The sequence below is a fragment of the Jatropha curcas genome, chromosome 3 (genome assembly GCF_041381405.1).
Source record: "Jatropha curcas cultivar XTBG-Jc1 chromosome 3, XTBG_Jcur_1.0, whole genome shotgun sequence".
Taxonomy (NCBI): domain Eukaryota; kingdom Viridiplantae; phylum Streptophyta; class Magnoliopsida; order Malpighiales; family Euphorbiaceae; genus Jatropha; species Jatropha curcas.
This window is the reverse complement of record NC_143153.1, coordinates 28,307,551-28,328,111: the sequence shown is the minus strand read 5'-3', so window position 1 is coordinate 28,328,111 and position 20,561 is coordinate 28,307,551. Positions and strand designations below refer to the sequence as shown.

At 34.2% G+C, this 20,561-nt stretch overlaps 1 protein-coding gene across 2 annotated transcripts; it reads left to right on the top strand.

Annotated features, from left to right (window-relative positions):
• Positions 1-526: 526 nt before the first annotated feature.
• On the top strand, positions 527-19,752 carry LOC105641677 (kinesin-like protein KIN-14B). Of its 2 annotated transcripts, XM_089718997.1 has the most exons (23): positions 527-954; positions 3,137-3,260; positions 3,633-3,719; positions 3,938-4,108; positions 4,270-4,376; positions 4,837-4,968; positions 5,126-5,304; positions 6,345-6,506; positions 6,834-6,925; positions 7,562-7,713; positions 9,913-10,086; positions 10,441-10,587; positions 10,990-11,178; positions 11,448-11,519; positions 11,931-11,986; positions 12,091-12,310; positions 12,892-13,083; positions 13,197-13,388; positions 13,778-14,128; positions 16,928-17,026; positions 17,139-17,279; positions 17,374-17,532; positions 19,031-19,752. In XM_089718997.1, the coding sequence occupies exons 1-23, from the start codon at positions 739-741 to the stop codon at positions 19,484-19,486; spliced, it is 3,870 nt and encodes a 1,289-aa protein (XP_089575123.1). In that variant the 5' UTR covers positions 527-738; the 3' UTR covers positions 19,487-19,752. The 2 variants fall into 2 exon arrangements, with proteins under 2 accessions (XP_089575123.1, XP_089575124.1); XM_089718998.1 differs by lacking the exon at positions 527-954 and having other exon boundaries at positions 3,574-3,719.
• The last annotated feature ends 809 nt before the right edge of the window (positions 19,753-20,561 follow it).

Here is a 20,561-nt window from a genome sequence, read left to right as displayed (position 1 = left end):
ATGTTGTTTATAAAACAGGGAGGGAAAGAGTATCAAATATGACAAAATTTTTAAATAACCTTTAGCCTCATTGTTTTTAGTGGATAGGACATAATAAAATCCTGAGGGTCCAGCATCCAATAAGAACCAACCATTACTAACCTGCCAATGCATGTTTGCCAGCTCGGCAAAAGACAAAAGCAGCCAATGCACATTTTTCTTTTTTTTTTTTTTTTTCTTTCTGTTATTTTTTTTTTCAATAATTTTTCCTTGTATGCAGTGATTGATTTAGGCTTGTAAAATTAATTGTTTTAATGAAAGAAATCTAAATACATTACAATAAATAATAAAATGTATAAGAAAGTATTTTGAAAAGAAAGGGAGCGAAGAACAGCGGTCACGTGCACCACATCAACTCCTTATCTGGAAAAACACATGAAGCCCAAAAATACCAAAATCTGATTCGTGAGAGCGAAACGTAACAAAATACCAAACGCACATAAAACTAGTGTTTCTAAGGCCCATACGGTGTCTTCAAATTTTCAAAAGCTCCACAAAACGTCACCGTTTATCCTCCACGTCTCCACTCCAATCCTCCACCATTAAAATCTCCTAAGAGGGAAAACCAAACCAATTAACCAACCAGTAATGCAGAGAAGGAACTCAAATTTTTAGACGATGATGTCTAGAGAATCTACACATTGAGTTTTTTTCTTTTGGGTTTGTTAATTTTTTTAGAGAAACAGCAAGGTAGGTTTAATGGCGGAGCAGAAAAACAGGTGGAACTGGGAGGTCAGTGGTTTTGAGCCTAGGAAGTCATCGTCGTCGTCGGTGGAGCCGGAGGAACATAAAGTGTCTGCGCCGTTCGTCCGAAGGTACTCGATCTCGGCTGCTTCGGTTTTGCCGCGAGAGAATTTGGAGTTGTCGAAGCAGGCTTTGGTTTCTAAAGTTCAGCGACTGAAGGATAAAGTTAAGGTAATTTAGCTCTAGAATGCATTTTTGAATAGTGTGTTTGTTTTTGAGCTTGTTAGTGAGACATTTGTGCGTAACTAGAGGTTTAATGATGGACGAGAGTAGAAATGTGGACAATGTTAGTGGAAATTTGAGTTGCAAAAGACTGATTTAGAATTGTTTTGTTTTTTCACTGTACTTTACTAATGATGAATTAGCAACGGTATGGTGTCCGGTTTTCACTAACTCTAACACTCTGCAAAACATTTCTCTGGAGAAACTGGATTAAATGGCATGAACGGGGCCGCTTTGCAACCAATTTAACTTTTAAGTTTAAAATTATGAGGGTGGTAAACATTTTTAGGATTTGTAAGCATAGGGGCATGTTCAGTTTCATTTTTCCTTACTACTGAAGCAAGAGAATAGCATGTAAGGATTTCTGGGTGTTCTTCTTGTACGTTGTATTACCATTCATGTCCTTCCAATGAATTTAAACGGATTTGGAAGAATGGGCAGACAACAGTGAATTTGGAGGAAACTAAGTTTTGATGGTGCAGGTTGAGGTGAGTTCATGTATGCACAGCATCAACATAAAATGAGTTTTGAGATCAAAACCTTGTTTTCCTTCTTTGCATTGATGCGAATGGGTTAATTTGCAATCTCATTTAGTGTTTTATAAGACTATTTATGGGATCTACCTCCCTTGAGAAGTAAACTGGGAATAAAGGCAGAATTGATATTTATTGGATACAGCTTATAATACGTGACTTTGCAACAGATAATAGTTGTGATTCAGACTTGATTTTGTTGGAAATGGATTAGTCATTTGGGCCTTAAAAGGTGCAACCCTATTGTATTTTTTAGTTTGTTATTTTTTTTAGTCCAATAGACTATTCTTCACAATTTATGATGTACCAAAGTGATTGTTGCTGGAATATAGTAAAGTTGTATGCTGCCGTTCTTGTAAGTCTTCCTAATGTGTAACGAGCTTGCTTTAGTGGGGACTTCAAAACAATCATTTTGATTTGTTGGATGGGTAAAAAGAATTCTGTGTCTGGATGGCCTCTTTTTTGCTATATGGTTGAAGAAAGGTTTGTGGTCATGCTCGGAATTTACTTATGTAGTTATGTGGTCTAGGATACATAATTTATCCATCTCATCATCAACATCAAGCTGTAAAGAAATTTGCAGTTTTGAGCAGTTGAATAAGAACTCATCATCCTTTGGGAATTGGATGTAATTCATGACCACAATGCCTTTTCGGAAAGAATTCCTTGAGGTATTCTCTTTTTGTTTTTTACATTCAATGGTCAGTATCCTCCCTCCCCATGTAGACTTTTTTCTAGAACACCTATATCACCAGTGATCCAGGATTGCCAATTGTGACTTGGCAATGACTAACAGAACTTAGCTATGGTTGGTGAATTAGTGTGTATATGTGTCTGGTTTCTTCTGAGTTTTCCTCCACTCCGTCCATACCCCCCACTTTTTCTACTTAGTAGAAGTCTAGGAAGTCATTTTCCTTCAAATGATTTAGTTATTTCTGTATTGGGAAAGTGTTTTTACTCGCCACTTTATCAAATACTAGAAAATGTAAAAATTAGAAAATATCTTTGAATAAAAAAAACGGGTCCTAGCAGTAAGGTATAATATTATCGCAAAGGGTTAAGGACATTGAGGGATATCATATGCTTTTGACATGCCAATCATCTATTATTTTCAATTAGGACTTTGCTCTGATTGGCATAAACCATTAGACTATTAGAGAAGATTGTAACGTTACTTGTATTATGGGGCAGAATTTATGTTGGTGTACATTCTTTATTGTTTTTCTTTGCCGATGTTCAAACTGCTTTAATATGCATGGATAAAAGGGATGGAGGGGAAGGGAAGGGAGGCAAAAAAAAGTTTCTTATCATGTTAATGATCAATACATTATTAGGTATAATGGATAATTTGAAAAGAGTCATTTTCCCCTTCATTAAGTTGAAAAGGTTTATACCCTGATTCAGGGTGTAAACAATTTCAACTCCTAGGAGGAGAATGAAGGGGTAGTATAACCATCTTTTTCTTCCTCTTTTAGAAACAATAAATGCCAAACAAGATAAGAGAGTGATTTCCTTGCTTTCTTAGCATTGATGCGCACCTTCAATAAATTCTCTTTTACATTAATTGAAAAAAATATGTATTCACATATTCTGAACAGCTTGCAAAGGAAGACTACTTGGAGTTGAGGCAAGAAGCAAGTGATCTACAGGAATATTCTAATGCAAAACTTGAACGAGTAACACGTTATTTAGGTGTTCTTGCTGAGAAAACTCGCAAGCTAGGTAAGGAATCGAGCTCGTCTGTGCTATGCTATTTCCTCTATTATATACTTTCAGAAAGACAGTCTTTCCCCCTTTGGGTGATGATTTGTTCCTCTGCTTGAGTATTTAATTTAATATGTAAATGTATTTCTGAGATTATTTTCTAAGTTTAGGGGCTTTGTATTTGTATGCATACCATAAGTTGACATACATGCTGAACAGAAGTCTGTTTTGGACGTTGTTATATCGTTGAGATTGTGTATGTATAAAATTATTCAAATCTGTAAAGTTTTATGTGCTTCACACTGTCACACCATCTTTGCTTCTTTTCAAGGTTTTGTTGTTGGTGGGTTCTGTTGATGGATTTGAACTTTATCTGAATATAAATGCCAGATCAAGTTGCCCTTGAAACTGAGGCTAGAATATCTCCGTTAATCAATGAGAAGAAAAGGCTGTTTAATGACTTGTTGACGGCCAAAGGTACTATTCTTCTGTAGCTTCGCCCTTCTGAATATATATGCACATAAACTCTCTCTCATGCATACACATTTTTTTTTTTGAGAAGTCATGCATAGACATTCACATGTGTGCAGTATGTTATCTTTTCTAAATTTGCCATTTTTATTCTAAAATATGCTTCATTCAGCTTAAAAGATTCTCATAGCAGTCATTTTTCTGAACTATATTTTCAATTTCAGGAAACATAAAGGTTTTCTGCCGTGCACGACCATTATTTGAAGATGAAGGTTCTTCTGTTGTTGAGTTTCCTGATGACTGCACTGTCCGCATCAATACTGGTGATGACACCTTTGCCAATCCCAAAAAAGATTTTGAATTTGACAGAGTGTATGGACCTCATGTTGGACAAGGTTTGTTTAAAATTTTGCTTATTCTATGTGAAACTTATTTATTTTTTCACTATTGAACAATTCCATAATAAATGGGGTCATTGTGGCACTTCATTTGTTTATTTGTGCTATCTCATGTGCTAGCTTCTTGCTCAAATATCTTGGCATTTTTTGTCATGCAGGTGAACTGTTTAGTGATGTTCAACCATATGTGCAATCAGCTTTGGATGGATACAATGTTTCAATATTTGCATATGGACAAACTCGCTCTGGAAAGACACACACTATGGTTGCTCTCTCTCTCCACATCTTTGTTCATATATCTGTTTGTGTAAACCTATAATGATTGTCTATTTTCTTTGTGCATACTTGCATGATTTTTTTTCCCATGTTAGGTTGATCTTATCTAGTTTCTTAGTGTGGTAAGCTCTGTAATAATATATCACAGCTGCAAATTCTTTGCCCATCACATTAAATATAAAATTGTCTGGAAGAAACTAAATTGGCGTGGTTAAGATAGACTGATTTGTGATATATATATATATCTAATACTGTGGCTGAACTTCCTTTCACCATCTTTTTGTTGAAACTAGCTTTCTGATTTCTAGAGAGACCAGATGATATAGAATTATGTGTTCATATTGATTCTGTGGTTTTCTGGCCTTGCAGTGTTACTTTAATTCCCCTTTTCATGTAGGGTTATAGTATATATTGAACATTGCTTCATTGACATGATTATACTTTCCCAGGAAGGATCTAGCCATGATCGTGGTCTATATGCTCGCTGTTTTGAGGAGTTGTTTGATTTAGTTAACTCTGATTCAACCAGTACATGTCGATTCAATTTCTCTGTTACAGTTTTTGAGCTCTACAATGAACAGGTTATGCATTGATCTCATACTATCATCATACTTCTTTTTTCCATTGATGTATATTTGAGTTTCCTACTTTCAGTTTTTTGCTTTTCAATTGAAGTGTGGCTTTGAATCAACCACATTTCTAAATGCTCTAACGTGGGCCCTTCTCATGCTGCTTTAGATAAGGGATTTACTATCAGAATCACAGACCAGTCTGCAAAAAATTTGCATGGGATCAGTGGAATCTTTTATAGAGCTTGTGCCAGAAAAAGTTGACAACCCTTTAGATTTTTCTAGAGTCTTGAAAGCTGCATTTCAGAGACGGGGAAATGACACATCAAAGTTCAATGTATCACACTTGTATGGCCCATATTTTTGACTTATAAAAGACTCCATTTTTCTCTCTCAGAATACACACACACACACACACACAGACGAGCAAACACATGATTGTTTTTTATAGGGCAATGGTTGATCATTTAACTAGTTTAACCCATGGGAAATATTATAAACCTTAGCTTTTCTATTTAGAAGGAAGTCCCTTAACATTGCTATAGAAGGATACCATGTTAGGTTGTGAAAATTATTCAAATGAATTGACTATTAATATATTACGCCTTCTGAACATAGTCACTTAATTAGGCATGATTAACAATACTGGTTTTCTTCATGAAACTAAACTTTGTTCCTTATTGAATTCATGTATGTCTATTGACTCTCAATAAACACCACTCCAATTAGAGTTCTCAACTAGAAAATTATAGATCTTATAATAAATAGTTAAGATTACATATAAAAGGTGAACTAGAGTTCCACATGTGTGGGCTTTGGGGAGCGTTGATGTATGCAGCCTTTCCCTTGCTTTTATAGAGAGGCTGTTTCCATGGCTCGAACCCTCGGTCTTCAGGTCATAAGCAAAATAACTTTACCATTATACCAAAGCACCCTCATTAAGATATTATATAAGACCTCAAAATATTTGTACCTCCAATCTAAAGTCCATGCATACATGCTTTCCAACACATTTTGAATCATTAAAAGCGTGATTGTAACTCATTAGACTCTGACAAAATAACTAATGGTCCCATTTGGCTTCATTAATAGTAGAACGTAGTTTTGAATAAACCTTTTTTTTGCAACCTCTCGTGTGCTAAAATCACCTGTTCTCTATTTTATTTTTAAGAGTAGCTTTAATGAACAGAAGCATCAAAACTGTAATCCTTAAATCATTTGCATTCATCTTAATAAAAGAAGATCATTACAGAAAAACTTGCTATCTGCAACAAATTTAAGTATGATTATGAGTATTTTAATATATTGAGTGTTTATGCCAAGTGTGTTATGGCCCTTACTTTCTGATCTCTATTTGCTTATTTAAATTTCTTGTCTTCCCTTCTCAGGATCATAACAATACACATATATTATCACAATATAGTCAGTGGAGAAAACTTGTATAGCAAGCTTTCTCTTGTTGATCTAGCAGGAAGTGAAGGTTTAATTACAGAAGATGATAGTGGGGAGCGTGTGACAGACGTTCTGCATGTGATGAAATCACTTTCAGCGTATGTTGTATTAGCTCTTTTGTTCATAGAGTATTTTTTTGGTGCCAATTGGTAGAGTCAAGAATTTTTTAATCTCATGTTCCCGTATTTTTTTCCTGAAAATATAATTGTACATAATCCTATAACTTAAACTCTAACTTTGGCATTAGTCCAAAAAAAAACTAACCTGGCATATTAAACTTCCTTTTTGTATAAGTTACGCTAGATGTACATGGCATGGTGGCGTATTAGGATCCTTTCATCTTGGCATGTAGGACTTGTGTTGTCTGATTTTACCCTTGTCATCTCATTCCATGACCTAATGGCTATGCATATTTCTTATGGCAGGTTGGGAGATGTTATGTCTTCTTTGACTTCAAGGAAGGAAGTTGTTCCTTATGAAAATTCAATGCTCACACAAATACTTGCAGACTCCCTAGGTATCACACTCTTGTGCATAGACAGAATATTTTTTGCACCATTACAATCAGAATTGTAAAAGGAGTGCAAAAATGGTCTAAAGAATGGAATGTATAATAGTTTCTGATTGTGCCCTTAGCATATTACATTTAGTTCATTGTTAGATTGTTTGTTTCCAGGTATATTGTTGCCAGTTATTTAATGCTTAATCCATTACCAATCATTATATTGGGTACAAAGGTAAATTGGTAGGTCGCTGAAAGCTTCAGAATATTTTTAGGTCCTTCTGATGGCAACAATATAATCAGAGATGAATGCTTAATTACAAATATTTTATCTAACTCCAACCAGGACATCACACCGGTGGTGGGGATCATCTATCCCTCTAGTCCTCTGCAATACATGATAATTCTTGTTCTGACTTTTCTTTTGTGTTTTATCTAGTGATCTGTCTTGAATATGTTATTGTTATTGATCTGTTAGAAAAAGGAGGTTCTATAGTTGTTATTTAATAATGTATCAAGTTTGCTTCTTGTCTCATTTTTTCATTGTTTCTTTGTTTCTTTTTTTTTCTTTAACTTCCATTAATTTCTTGCTACTGTATATCTGTTTATAATTCAAGATTCAAATGTATAAACACGTATTTTTTTCTGTAGGTGGAACTGCAAAAACTTTGATGATACTGAATGTGTGTCCAAATGCTGCAAACTTGTCTGAGACATTATCATCCCTTAATTTTTGTTCCAGAGCTCGAAATGCTACGCTGAGCCTTGGAAATCGCGATACAATCAAGAAATGGAGAGATGTGGTAAGTTCTTGTTACTTTTGAATGCATTGGTAATTTCTCATAATTTGTTTAGCAACATTTTCTTTCTGGTATATGTTTTCCTTTTATCAACATGTGCCTTTGGTTGCAGCACAAGTCCAAGGTAAATTCATAGGTATCAAAGAGGGTGACATGTATTTGTTAATTTAGGATAAAATGAGGAGCAGCTTTCTTTTTTTTTTTTTTTTTTTTTTCCTTTCTTTCCCTTTGCACAACTACATGTGGAAAAAGAAAAGAAAAAAGAAAGACAAAACAATTTTTGTCCTCCTATTAAGCTAAATAATAGTAACAAAATTTAGAGGTGCCCCCCTGAAAAGCTCGTATGAGTCCATGGAAGCTGCAAACTGCCTTTCCACACAGCAGATTAATGGCCAGATTTTTGATTTTTGAAATATGCGCATTTGCATCCATCAAATACTCCTTGATACTACATAAAGAAGCACCGATAATAAAGAATTGTGAATATCTCCTATCTCAAACCTTTTCTATTTTAAACCCACAAAAATTTTGACATTTCCACGCTCCTCAAAAACACCGAAAATATGATTCTACATTGTGCGAACCACCTCATAATGTAAAGTTATTTGAAAATGACCTTATATGCTTCCTAAAAATGACGCACCAATGAGAAGATTTTAGTGTTTTGCTAGGCCTTCTTTACTATAATACAAAAATAGCATTCACCTTATGGAGAACTATAAACCAAATAAAAGCTCTTATGTTGAGCAACACTTTTAATTTCTTGAATTATGTTGGCCAAGTGAAAGGACTGGTCATGAGAGGGTCTTGGAATTGCGTCTGAGGATTTTGACAAAACTGAGAGCTACATGAAGGACTTGTCTGGCTGCATGAGGTTCCAATTTCAAGGGACTGAATTTAATAAAAATGGAAAAAATCGAAGCACAAAACCCTTCTTTATATCTTAGCAAGGTGATTAAATATAATAAAGATAGCCTTTTCATCTCCTGGTCATTATGATTCCTATAAATAAAAATTAAATTTCTGGGACAAGACACTAGTGTCACTGAGGAAAAAAGTAGACCATTATGCAAAGCAAAAAATTTATGAAGACTAGTAAATGGATGGGAAAAATATTGCTAACTATAGCCAACATATTCCCAGAAACAGTTGTAGGCCCTTTGCTTTGTGTATGAATGAAAGGAAAGAAAATGGAAATACCAGGGATGAATTTCTATGGGTTCTCATGAATGACTTTTATCCTATCTTCGCATCTTACCATTCTACTAATTCGGTTCCATTTGCTTTTAATTTATTTTTGTTATACTTTTGATTTAATAGGAAGGAGTTGGCAAAAGACAATGAGGCCTGAGTCTGTAAATTAAGTTTGGGCTTGTGATGAAGTCCGACCATTGCCTAAATGACTAGTCACTACCCAATTGGATAGCTGGCCGCCCTTTGTATTTTTCATTCCCAACTAATATGAGATAACATTCAACACTCCTGCTCGAGTGACAAGTACATCCACTTGGTACATGCACTTGAAATAAAGTCCAACACTCCCTCAGACACAATTAGATACCAGGCTAAGCCGGTGGGACTGGACATCTAGACAGGAAATCGGACAACAAGATTAGTCTTTCTCTGATACCATAATTTTGAATAAATAGAAGGAGGTGATACATGACAATGGGGCTTGAGTGTATAAATTAAATTTGGGCTTGTAATGAAGTTCAGCCATTGCCAAAATGACTAGCCACTTGAAATAAAGTCCCACACTCCCTTAGAAATGCAGTTGGATACCTGGCCAAGCCGGTGGGACTGGACATCCAGACGGAAATCAGACAACCAGATCAGACTTGCATTGATACATGTTATAATTTTGGGTTAATAGGAAGGAGGTGGCAAAAGACAAAGGGGCTTGAGTGTATAAATTAAGTTGAGCTTGTAATAAAGTCCAACAATTGCCAAAAATGACTAGTCACTATCCAATAGTATAGTTGACCTGCATCACTTATATGCCTTTTATATTTATTATTCCTAACTAATGTGTGACTACACTCAACAATTTTTTCTATCTTTGAGTTACTGTTGGAAAGGTGACCTTTTAGATGCACAACCATTTTACTTATGTATGCCATATTTTGAAAGTTTCATGCCATCTCTTCATGGATGATGTCATTGTGGAACGTGCTAATTCTTTAATTTGTGATGTTCTTGCAGGCAAACGATGCACGGAAGGAGTTATATGAGAAGGAAAAGGAAATCCAGGATCTGAAACAGGAGGTTTTGGAACTAAAGCAGGAACTTAAGGAGGCAAATGAGCAGTGTGTCCTACTTTACAATGAGGTTCAGAAGGCGTGGAAAGTTTCTTTCACATTGCAATCAGATTTAAAGGTTTTGTGACTTCATTTTTGTATAGTTTTGAGTTATACTGTTTTGGTATTGGTTTTTGTTTTTAAATATTATTGGTCATTAGCCTACTATGTTTCTGTTTCTTTTTTTGCTTAAATGCTTGTATGCATTAGGAGTACAAAGATCCTTGATTTTATTAAAATATGTAATATTTATTTTCCTGAATGATGGCATGCATTCTGAAGATCCACATTTTTTTTTTTTTTTGGGGGGGGGGGGGGGGTTGTTGGGGTGACGGGTAGCTTTAACGTCATTCTACAATTAATTGTGCTGTGCGTCAGTCTTTAGGTAAGCATGATGCCGAGTTGTTACATTGCTCTTGTATAATTGATGCAGTCTGAGAACATCATTCTTGCTGACAAGCATAAGATAGAAAAGGAGCAAAATGCTCAGCTCAGAAATCAAGTAGCTCAACTGTTACAGATGGAGCAGGAGCAGAAAATGCAGATGCAGCAACGAGATTCAACAATTCAGACATTACAGGTTGGTGGTGCATCAATTTTCCTTTATCTCTGAGTATGTGTTGCTACATTTAACATGGTTGATTCTGAAATTATTTGTCCACCTACATGGACTAATTGTTTAGTTCATTGTATTTTGCTAATTTTATGCAAATATACGTTATTAATTTGATATGCAAGGTAGAGTTGTGGTTGCGGATGAAATTTGTTCTTTAATATTCTTTCTGTAGAACTGCTTTGACACTTCTCTCCTCCTTGAACATAGTTCAGCTTGTGTTTTATTCCTAATTTTTATTGACAATAGAGATCAGTTTAATTTATGATTGAAAATAGAAAATTATAATTATGTTTCCAACTTACCGTTCTTCTAGTCAAATTCTATTCTTCATTTGCATCAGGACGTAACGTTCACTTTCTGATGTAGGCCAAAATTAAAAGCATGGAGTCACAACTCAGTGAAGTGCGTAATTCTGGTGTCCCTAGCTCAACATTTGGCTCACAACCTGGGCCTGGAATTTCATCAATTTCCAAGGCAACAGGGGACAGTATAGATTCTTCAATTGTTACTAAGAAACTTGAAGAGGAACTCAAAAAACGTGATGCACTAATTGAGGTGTGCTTCCCATTTAAACACATATTTGGAAATTGGAAATTACTGCACAAACATTGAGCTGCTTGTCAGTGAAAACTCTAGACAATGGATATGCATAAGCATGCTTGCATTTGCTTCCCTATGGTGAAAGAAGGAAAAGAAAAATGGTTGGCAGCTTATGCCTCTTCAATAAAAAAATGGCATTTTTTTTTCATCAGGTCCCATTTATCTAAATCCTACCTCTATGAACTTGCTCCCTTAATGTAGTTTACTCCTCTGTGTTTTTACAGAGATTGCATGAAGAAAATGAGAAATTGTTTGATAGATTAACAGAGAAAGCATCTTTAGCTGGATCTCCTCAGGTACTTTTTTCATCCTGATGTTAGTAAAAACTATTTCACAGCATTGTTCTTGGTACCCTTTATCAGTTTCTTTGTATGTTTGTATGTATGCATCCATGCATGTGCAGACAAGATTATTATTTTTTCTCTTTGCTTCTGGTGACCTTACTGGTTTTCAAAATTAAGTTTATTATGTTTGTAGGCAGATAAGCATGCATTGCAAATGCATTTTTAGGATCAGTGTGTACTGTGAAGGTGGCTCTTATACTTCCAAACTGTAGTGCTTTCAAACCATATTGTTGCTAATGCTTCTTCCTCTTGTGGGCTACCCCATTTAGTGGGATAGTATTGGTTTACTTTTGGTACCAATTCTTCTGTTGTCAATCTAACAAGTGGCTCCATATTTCTGACTTTGTTATTTTTTTTCCTCAGCTGTCAAGTCCATTATCCAAAGGAACAATAAATGTCCAATCTCGGGACATTGGAAGGTGTTATTTTTACACAACTTACAGTAGTTATGCTTGTTTGTTTTTTTTCGTCATTTATTCATATGTTTGTAGTCATCATTTTCATTGTGCTTCTTTTGCATCAGGAATGATTACAACAATAAAGGACGTTCTATGGATGTTGTTCCTTCACCACAAGTGCCAGATAAGATTGATGGCACAGTTGCTTTGGTTAAATCAGGTTCTGAGAAAGTTAAATCGACGCCAGCTGGAGAGTATCTTACAGCTGCTCTAAATGACTTTGATCCTGAACAATATGATAGCCTTGCTGCCATTTCAGATGGAGCAAACAAGCTTTTGATGTTGGTATGGATCTTTGATTGTTCTATTATTCAGTTGGAGTCTGGACAAGTTCCAGTCTCACTATGATTTGTATGTTCTATGAAATTTTATTTCAGTTTGAAATATATTATCATTTTAAACTCTGAATGAAAAGGGGTCCTTCCAATGATTTACTCCCATATGGATAAGGACAGAGATTAGATTTATTGTGGTGTCTGTATCACTAAAAAGCTTACACATTCAAGTTTCTTCATCTTTGTTTATGTTTTTCTTGGAAAATGTTTGTTGGAAAACGGCTGTAGGAATTTTGTTATTTATCAATTCCTCATCCACTGTTCTCTTCTTTTTCTGGTGGTTTAAATTATGCTGTATCAGGGTGGAACTGGTTGTTCGGGGTCAACTTGATGCTTTTTGTCTATCCAGCTATCTAGAGTTAATTACATATATGGTGTGGCTATTTAACCATGCATTTGCTATTATATCTTTCATTTGCCCTGGATGAAAATCTTGCATTGAATAGCCTCACGTTTTGTGTTGGCAAACTGGGGACTTTGTACATTTTGCAACCCTCGAACCCTTCTTGATGGTAACAGCTATTTTTGCAGGTTCTGGCAGCAGTCATTAAAGCTGGTGCTTCTAGAGAGCATGAAATACTTGCTGAAATTAGAGATGCTGTATTCTCTTTTATCCGAAAAATGGAGCCTAGAAGGGTTATGGATACCATGCTAGTTTCCCGGGTCAGAATTTTGTATATAAGATCTCTACTTGCTAGGTCCCCAGAACTGCAGTCCATTAAGGTAAACGCATTAGATGCTGGGCTTTTATTCAGTTCTTTTCTTGAGCAGAGCTGCAGTCACTTGTAGTTTCACTGACATCTCTGTGCATGCCATTTTTCCTGCCACATTTATAGGTTTCTCCTGTTGAGTGCTTTTTAGAAAAGGCTAATACTGGACGTAGTAGAAGTTCCAGCCGAGGTAACAGTCCTGGAAGATCTCCTGTGCGGTATGCAGAAGAACAAATCCAGGGATTTAAAGTGAATATAAAGCCAGAAAAGAAGTCTAAGTTGTCATCAGTTGTTCTGAGAATGCGAGGAATTGATCAGGTAGTTGCTGTCAAATTGGCTTTTTGTTTTTCTTTTTTCCTGTTGTTCCTTCAGTGCTAGATAAAATGTAAACATATAAGCCTGGCTGCCTCCAATGGACAGAAAGTATTCGCATGCAGGGTGCATTAGCAAAATTATGTTTAATCCAACCAAACAGATAAGGAACAAAAGAAAAGGTTCAATATTTGGTTTCGGAAGAATAATGAGAGTTTAATTCTGAAGTGTTCACTTTGCTCATGCTATTGCATTGCCACCAAGTGGTGTTTTAGAACCACGTACTGATGCTTTTGATGATCATATATTTTCTTAATTCCTGTAGTATATAGGAAACAATCTTCTACAAGACTCGTTGCAAACGGGCCCTAAGAATCTTCTTATCATGTCTACAGGATACATGGAGGCAACAGGTTACTGGTGGAAAACTAAGGGAAATACAAGAGGAGGCAAAAAGTTTTGCGACAGGAAACAAGGCTCTTGCTGCTCTCTTTGTTCATACTCCAGCTGGTGAACTGCAGCGTCAGATTAGGTCCTGGCTTGCAGAAAATTTTGAGTTTCTTTCTGTTACAGGAGATGATGCATCAGGGGGCAGCAGCGGGCAGTTAGAACTCCTTTCAACTGCAATCATGGATGGTTGGATGGCTGGACTCGGTGCTGCACTGCCTCCCAACACAGATGCTCTTGGGCAACTTCTGTCTGAGTATGCTAAGCGGGTCTACACTTCCCAATTGCAACATTTAAAGGTGTGCTTTTCATTGATTGAGACTTATTATTAAATTAGATAGCTGTATGTGGCTGAACATGTTATCCAAGGATTGAACCTGGCAATTAGGACTGCAAATGAACCAAGATGCTCGTAAACTGCTTGAAGCTTGGCTTAATAAAAGCTTGCTCAAGCTTCTGTTTTCATGCTTTTTTTTAATGAATGAGCTGAGCTTGAGCCTGAGCTTTGCAAAGCTTGGCTTGTCTAAGCTTGTGAGCTACTCGTTTATATGTGTGTGTGTGTGTAAAGTGTAATATATATATGATTTCATTTAAAACTAGGGGTGTAACTTGGATTGGAACATTCCCATCCAAATTGAAATTCCAAAATCCAAACCAAATATTAATTTGGAATGAAATTTTGAAATACGGAATTTAAAATGGAATGTACTTTTTAAAATGTTGGTATATGGAATATGGAATGGAAACAAACAATAAAATTCCATATTTCAATCCATGTACTAAAATTTTATTTTATTATTCTTTAGTTTGTGATTATATGTTTTAAAATAAAATATTAAATTTAAGATTAGAATAAAATATCTTTAATTTTTCATATTTTTTTAAGAAAACTTCTATTTAATTCTAAAATTACATAGTTTAATAGAATATTTCAACCTTGACCCTAGTTAGTAATAATATATAATATGTGTTTGAATACTTATATACACTTTCTTGGTTTGAAATGTTTTAGTATGCTTAGACTCATAATATATACTCCCTCCGTCCCATAATGTTTGTCCATGTTTCTATTTTTGGATATCCCAAAATGTTTGTCCACTTGACTTAAAATATATTTATTTTTCTTTTATACCCCTCATTATAAATGATTTTAAATTCTAGGAATAATTTTTTTTTGTTTTAGAGGAGGACAATTTTGGAAAAATATAGATATTTTGGATGATGTGACACTATAATTAATGTGTTTTTTAAACATTTTGGGATGGGTGAAGTATTTTTTTGTGGATTTAGCACTTTTGATGGATTTTTTTTTTTAATCATAAAAAGCAGCATTTTTTAATGGATTTGGTGATTACATATATTGGTATATCCTAATATGAATAATATTATCTTTTGTTGATTTTATAATAATATTATTATTAATTATATAAACTGAATTATTAAATGTTAAGAGTGAAGTATACCTACTATTTATAAACATGTAAGATTAAATATTTTGATTTTTAGTTATATATGATATTAATTTATTATTTTAAAATTTTAATTATGTCTTTTTAGCATGTATGTATAAAAATATGGTGATTATTCTTTATTAAATTTAAAAATTTACATTTTAAAAAATGTCACAATGTATTAGATTTGTATTTATGATTAAGAAATTTGGAACTATCAAATTCCAAACCGAATTTCAATGGAATAATATGGAATAAAATTTTAAATTCCAAAAAATATTTGGAATGGAATGAAATACAATTTCAAATTCCAAAATATTTTGGAGCAAAATTGGAATGATGGTCAATCATTCCATACCATCCGAATTACACCCCTATTTACAACTTTTGTTCATAAATATACTTTATAAAAATTAATTGCTAATGTAAATGATTTTCCTTGGTTTCTCATCTATCAAACTCTACAATAGTTAGTATTTATCTACAAGTATAATAATAGAATAGGAAGCTGTACAATTATAGAGGTTCATAGAACAGGAAGTAACAATAACCCCAGTCGACAAAAAATTTAAGCTTGATTAAGCTCATTCAGACTTGCGACTTGCAAGTTTACATGAGCCTGACGATACTTGGCTTGACTAGTTTATTAATGGGAGCCAAGCCTGAAATAACCAATATTGGCTAACCTCAGCTCGATTGCACCCCTCTAGCAATCTCTTGTTGTCCCTCATGTCTGAGTATGTTTGCTTTGCTATTTAAGGGAAGAGCTAGCTGCATTTGCCGCTGAACTTGAGGGAAAAACACTAGAAAACAAATACGGTAAAAATTTCAAGGGCTTTTACTTAATGGACCCACTGGAAATTTTTTAAGAAGATGGGAGAGATGAGTAAGAGAAATTTTATACTTCAATTGAATAATTAATTATTCAAATTTGGACACATTATAGCCTTACATAGTTTACTAATTTAAAAGTTCTCTTTGGCAATGATTCCATTCTAGTAATTATTTGATTGTTTGAAACTTACACTGAGAGTTTGAGAAAGGAAAGCTAACAAAGATGGCGTGCATCCAAGAGTTTATTTACGACTGTTGTTCATGGTTATCTTCATTTTCAGGGCTATATTCAGAAAGTATTCATTCATTCATCCAGCTCAGAATCCCTCATTATCTCGACCTTTGTGCTAGGAATCCCTCAATGAAACAGAAAATGCTGGGAGCTCCTTGATTCTGTGTTTGCTTCAGACTTTAGATCTTTCTGCCAATTGTCTTCTCTCTCTCTAATGTTCGTTACTTCATGGAATCTTAAAAACTAAAAACCTGTGCTAATCGTCCCAAATACTGAAGGTTCACTTTGTTGCATCACTGTATGATTGGTCCGAGTTTATTATATGTTCCAATGGTACCTTACATCAAACTGCCTATTCTTTAATTGTCAGCAGTTATATATTGATGCCAAATGTCATCTGCTATACCTGGTGATGTGGTTTCTTTATGATTGTAACTTAAAAAAAAAAAAAAAATTTTGGCATCTGAAATTTATTTATTTTTCTTCTTTATTTTCTGAATACTCTTTAGTTTTGCTTTTTGGAGGATGTGCTCATGACTGGGCATTATTTGGGATTTTCTGATGTTTCAGTTTGTTCTTAGGATATTGCTGGCACCTTAGCTACTGAGGAGGCAGAAGATGCTACACAAGTAGCAAAACTGCGTTCAGCTCTTGAGTCTGTTGATCATAAAAGAAGAAAGGTAGAGCTCTTCACCTAATTAGCATGCCTTGGTGTTGTCCTTCCATAACTTTTTTTTCCTTGGTTCTTAAAGGTACTATCTTTCTTGGTTTATATTGTTTATTTTTCATTAGATTTTGCAACAATTGAGGGGCGATGTAGCCATGTTAACGTTGGAGGATGGAGGTTCACCTATTCATAATCCTTCTACTGCTGCTGAGGATGCACGATTAGCATCTTTAATTTCTCTGGATGGCATACTGAAGCAAGTGAAGGTTTCCTATCTTTATGAAACTATCCTGTCTTTTATGGTCATTGGGTTGAAAGTGGAGTAAATGACTGACGATGGCCAAATTACTTTTTGAACAGGATATATTGAGACAATCCTCAGTAGATGTCTTGAGTAAAAGTAAGAAGAAATCAATGCTCAGTTCTCTAGATGAACTTGGGGAGCGGATGCCTTCCCTTCTTGAAATTGATCACCCTTGTGCTCAGAGACAACTAGCAGATGCTCGCCATATGGTTGAGGTATATATATATATATATATATATATATATATATATATATATATATATATTATTGTTACTCTCTTTATAGCTGCCAGTTTCTATGCATGGTCCCTGTTTCTTGGGCTGAGACTGGAATGTAAGAAATATGCATATGATTTATTGAAACATTCACATTTGATCGAGGGTTCAACTAACTTAGAAACTTTGTGTTGCACAAATTGATTGGGTTAGTTGAGATAATGGGCCAGAAAGTTTACATTTTGAGGGAAGCGTCCCAACTTCATTTATATATCCTAATCATCTCAACTCAAGTCTATACTTTGTTTCAAAATGCAAATTCTTTGAAATAAAATATATTTAATTCAATTACAATATGGTTTTATTATGTAGATTCCTGCTGTGTCCTCTAAGCAATTAGTAAAGAAAAAGACGAATGGAAATGAACCAAGTTTTATTTTTCAGTGACATTTCTTTCTGAATCAATGTTATCAAATCGCTATTCACCTCATGAGATCATACGAGTTACGATTTCAACATGGAGAAATGTGACATTCGTATACAAAATCGTAATTTTTAAATCATTGTTAAAATCGGATATATTTTATATTGGCACTAAAATTGACTAAATGGAATGTTTTTTTATCAAATGGATAATTTCTGCAATTAAAAAACCCATATGAAGCCCGTAAGGCATCAGCCAAAAACATTGTGTTTAAATGGAATTAGGGATTCCAATTTTGTCTTCTTTCTAATGAATATTTCTAGTTTTTAATTTTATTCTATCTATTTATTGTTGTTATATTATATTTTTGTTATGTTTGATGTGGTGAACTTGGTTTATTTGAGTGAGCAAATATTACTAGAACTGATACGAATTGTATTTTTAATCACCAGTGTAATGTGTGTTATGCAATATGTATCTGGAGCTGTGCTGTTTTAGGTGATTTCTAAAGTCTTCCAACTCTATGATTCGATTTAGTCAATTGTCCACTGGTTCTAGTTAAAAAAGCAATTTTGATAACCTTGTTCTGAACATTAAGTTTATAAGTTTCAAGTAAAGGAATGAGAGTGAACTTGCTCTTCTACAAGGTGATTTTGCTTTTTTCTTGTAAGTCATTTACATGAACAAAACAAAATTATCTTATACTGAAAAAATGTGCCTAGATTTATTCTATCTCGTAGTTGCAGGCTAAACCTATATGAAAAACATTATTAAATGATGGCACAATTTTAACATTCATTAATGGTGAATTTGTGAATTTACCATTCAAGTGAATGTCGGAGTTTGATTTTTGATCATTATCTAGTGATGCCGTCCCATTTTGATAGGCTTAATCTGCTTGACTGATGGACTAAGTTCACCTAATTATTTCTCTGTTATATTTGTAAATCTTGTTGGGTATTTATTAATACTTTATCTTCCAAGTTCAAGAAAAGGTATTTTGTCCAAGTTTGCACTTGATTGCGAGTCAGTTTACTCCCCTCCCCTGACTTTTCTATCTATTTTCCATTGCAGTCAATTCCTGAAGAAGATGATCACCTTCATGATTCAGTACATGGTAGGAAAACATCTGCAGATTTGGGGTCTGGTACAGAAACCGATGTGGCACAGTGGAATGTTTTGCAATTCAACACAGGATCCACAACACCATTTATCATAAAGTGTGGAGCAAATTCAAATTCAGAATTGGTCATTAAAGCAGATGCTCGAGTTCAGGAACCTAAAGGCGGTGAAATAGTAAGAGTTGTTCCAAGACCACCCGTATTAGAAAACTTGAGCTTGGAGGAAATGAAACAAGTATTCTCTCAACTTCCTGAGGCTCTAAGCTTGCTAGCCTTAGCAAGAACAGCAGATGGCACCCGAGCTCGATATTCTAGACTGTATAGAACTTTAGCTATGAAAGTTCCTTCATTGAGGGATCTAGTTGGTGAGCTTGAGAAGGGAGGAGTACTGAAAGACGTGAGATCATGAATGCAATGTGTATGACCTCTACTGTGATGTATTGTGCTTGGATGTGTTAATAATTTTAAATTTTCTATTATTGGTGGGAGAAGGAACTTGGAGGAAGAAGGGTTGCCTTGTATGTCAAAAAAAATTGTTATAGTTCATCATGGGCGGAGAAAATCTTTGTATTTTGAAACTTGTAGTGCAAAGACAATGTATTGTATCACACGTATGCTCTGAAACTATTGTTGATGTAATGGGCAATTTTTTGTAATTTATTAATTTATTCGCAACTTTCTAGTTGCAGTTTTCTGCCCGAAGGATTTTATTTTTTTCTGTAGTTAAAAAATTTTTCCTTACAGAAACACTGAAATCTTTGTCACTCCACTTACAGATACATCTTGGCTTAATATATTATTTTACCTTGAAGATTTCAAGTAGTTCCAATTTCACGAGAAGGTGAGTTGGTGTGAAATTGCAACTGCTAAAACAATATATAAAGCCCTATAGAGCTGCCATTGTTAAGTTCTTACCTATCGAAACCAGAGTAGAAGAGTCTAAATTTTTATTGGAACTTTCAATGAATATATAGTTATTAGACTAATATATTATAAATTGATTAATCATTTTAGGGTGAGAAATGCCATTTGCTTCGGTCTTTTCATCTAAATAATTAAATCTTCAATAAGTCACCAATTTAAACACAGAAAAAAAAAAATTCAAAAATTCCTTAAACAAAATACTAAATAAAGAGAATCTTTATTTTTGCTTCAGCTTTATATCAATATACAACAATACAATAATAAATATAAGTAGTATAATATATGATACTCCCTCCGTCTCATTTTGTTTGCACAATTTCACAAAATACACATTAAAAATTTAATCAATAAAAATATTTTATCATTTTTTCACCTTTTAACTCGTTAAGATATTAATAAAAAATTTTTATTCAATAAATCATCATGAAAATTATTACGAAAAATAGTAATCATAAACATTATATCAAACATTGTAAGATATAAAAAATAATAATAATAAGCAAATATAACGAGATCAATACGGATGAATATGTAATACATATTCAGAGATAGACATAGAT

Coding starts and splice junctions, on each gene's coding strand:
- LOC105641677 (XM_089718997.1), top strand. CDS start 739: ATGGCGGAGCAGAAAAACAGGTGGAACTGGGAGGTCAGTGGTTTTGAG. Junction 3,261..3,632: donor TGAGAAAACTCGCAAGCTAG/GTAAGGAATCGA, acceptor TATAAATGCCAG/ATCAAGTTGCCCTTGAAACT. Junction 4,969..5,125: donor TTGAGCTCTACAATGAACAG/GTTATGCATTGA, acceptor ATGCTGCTTTAG/ATAAGGGATTTACTATCAGA.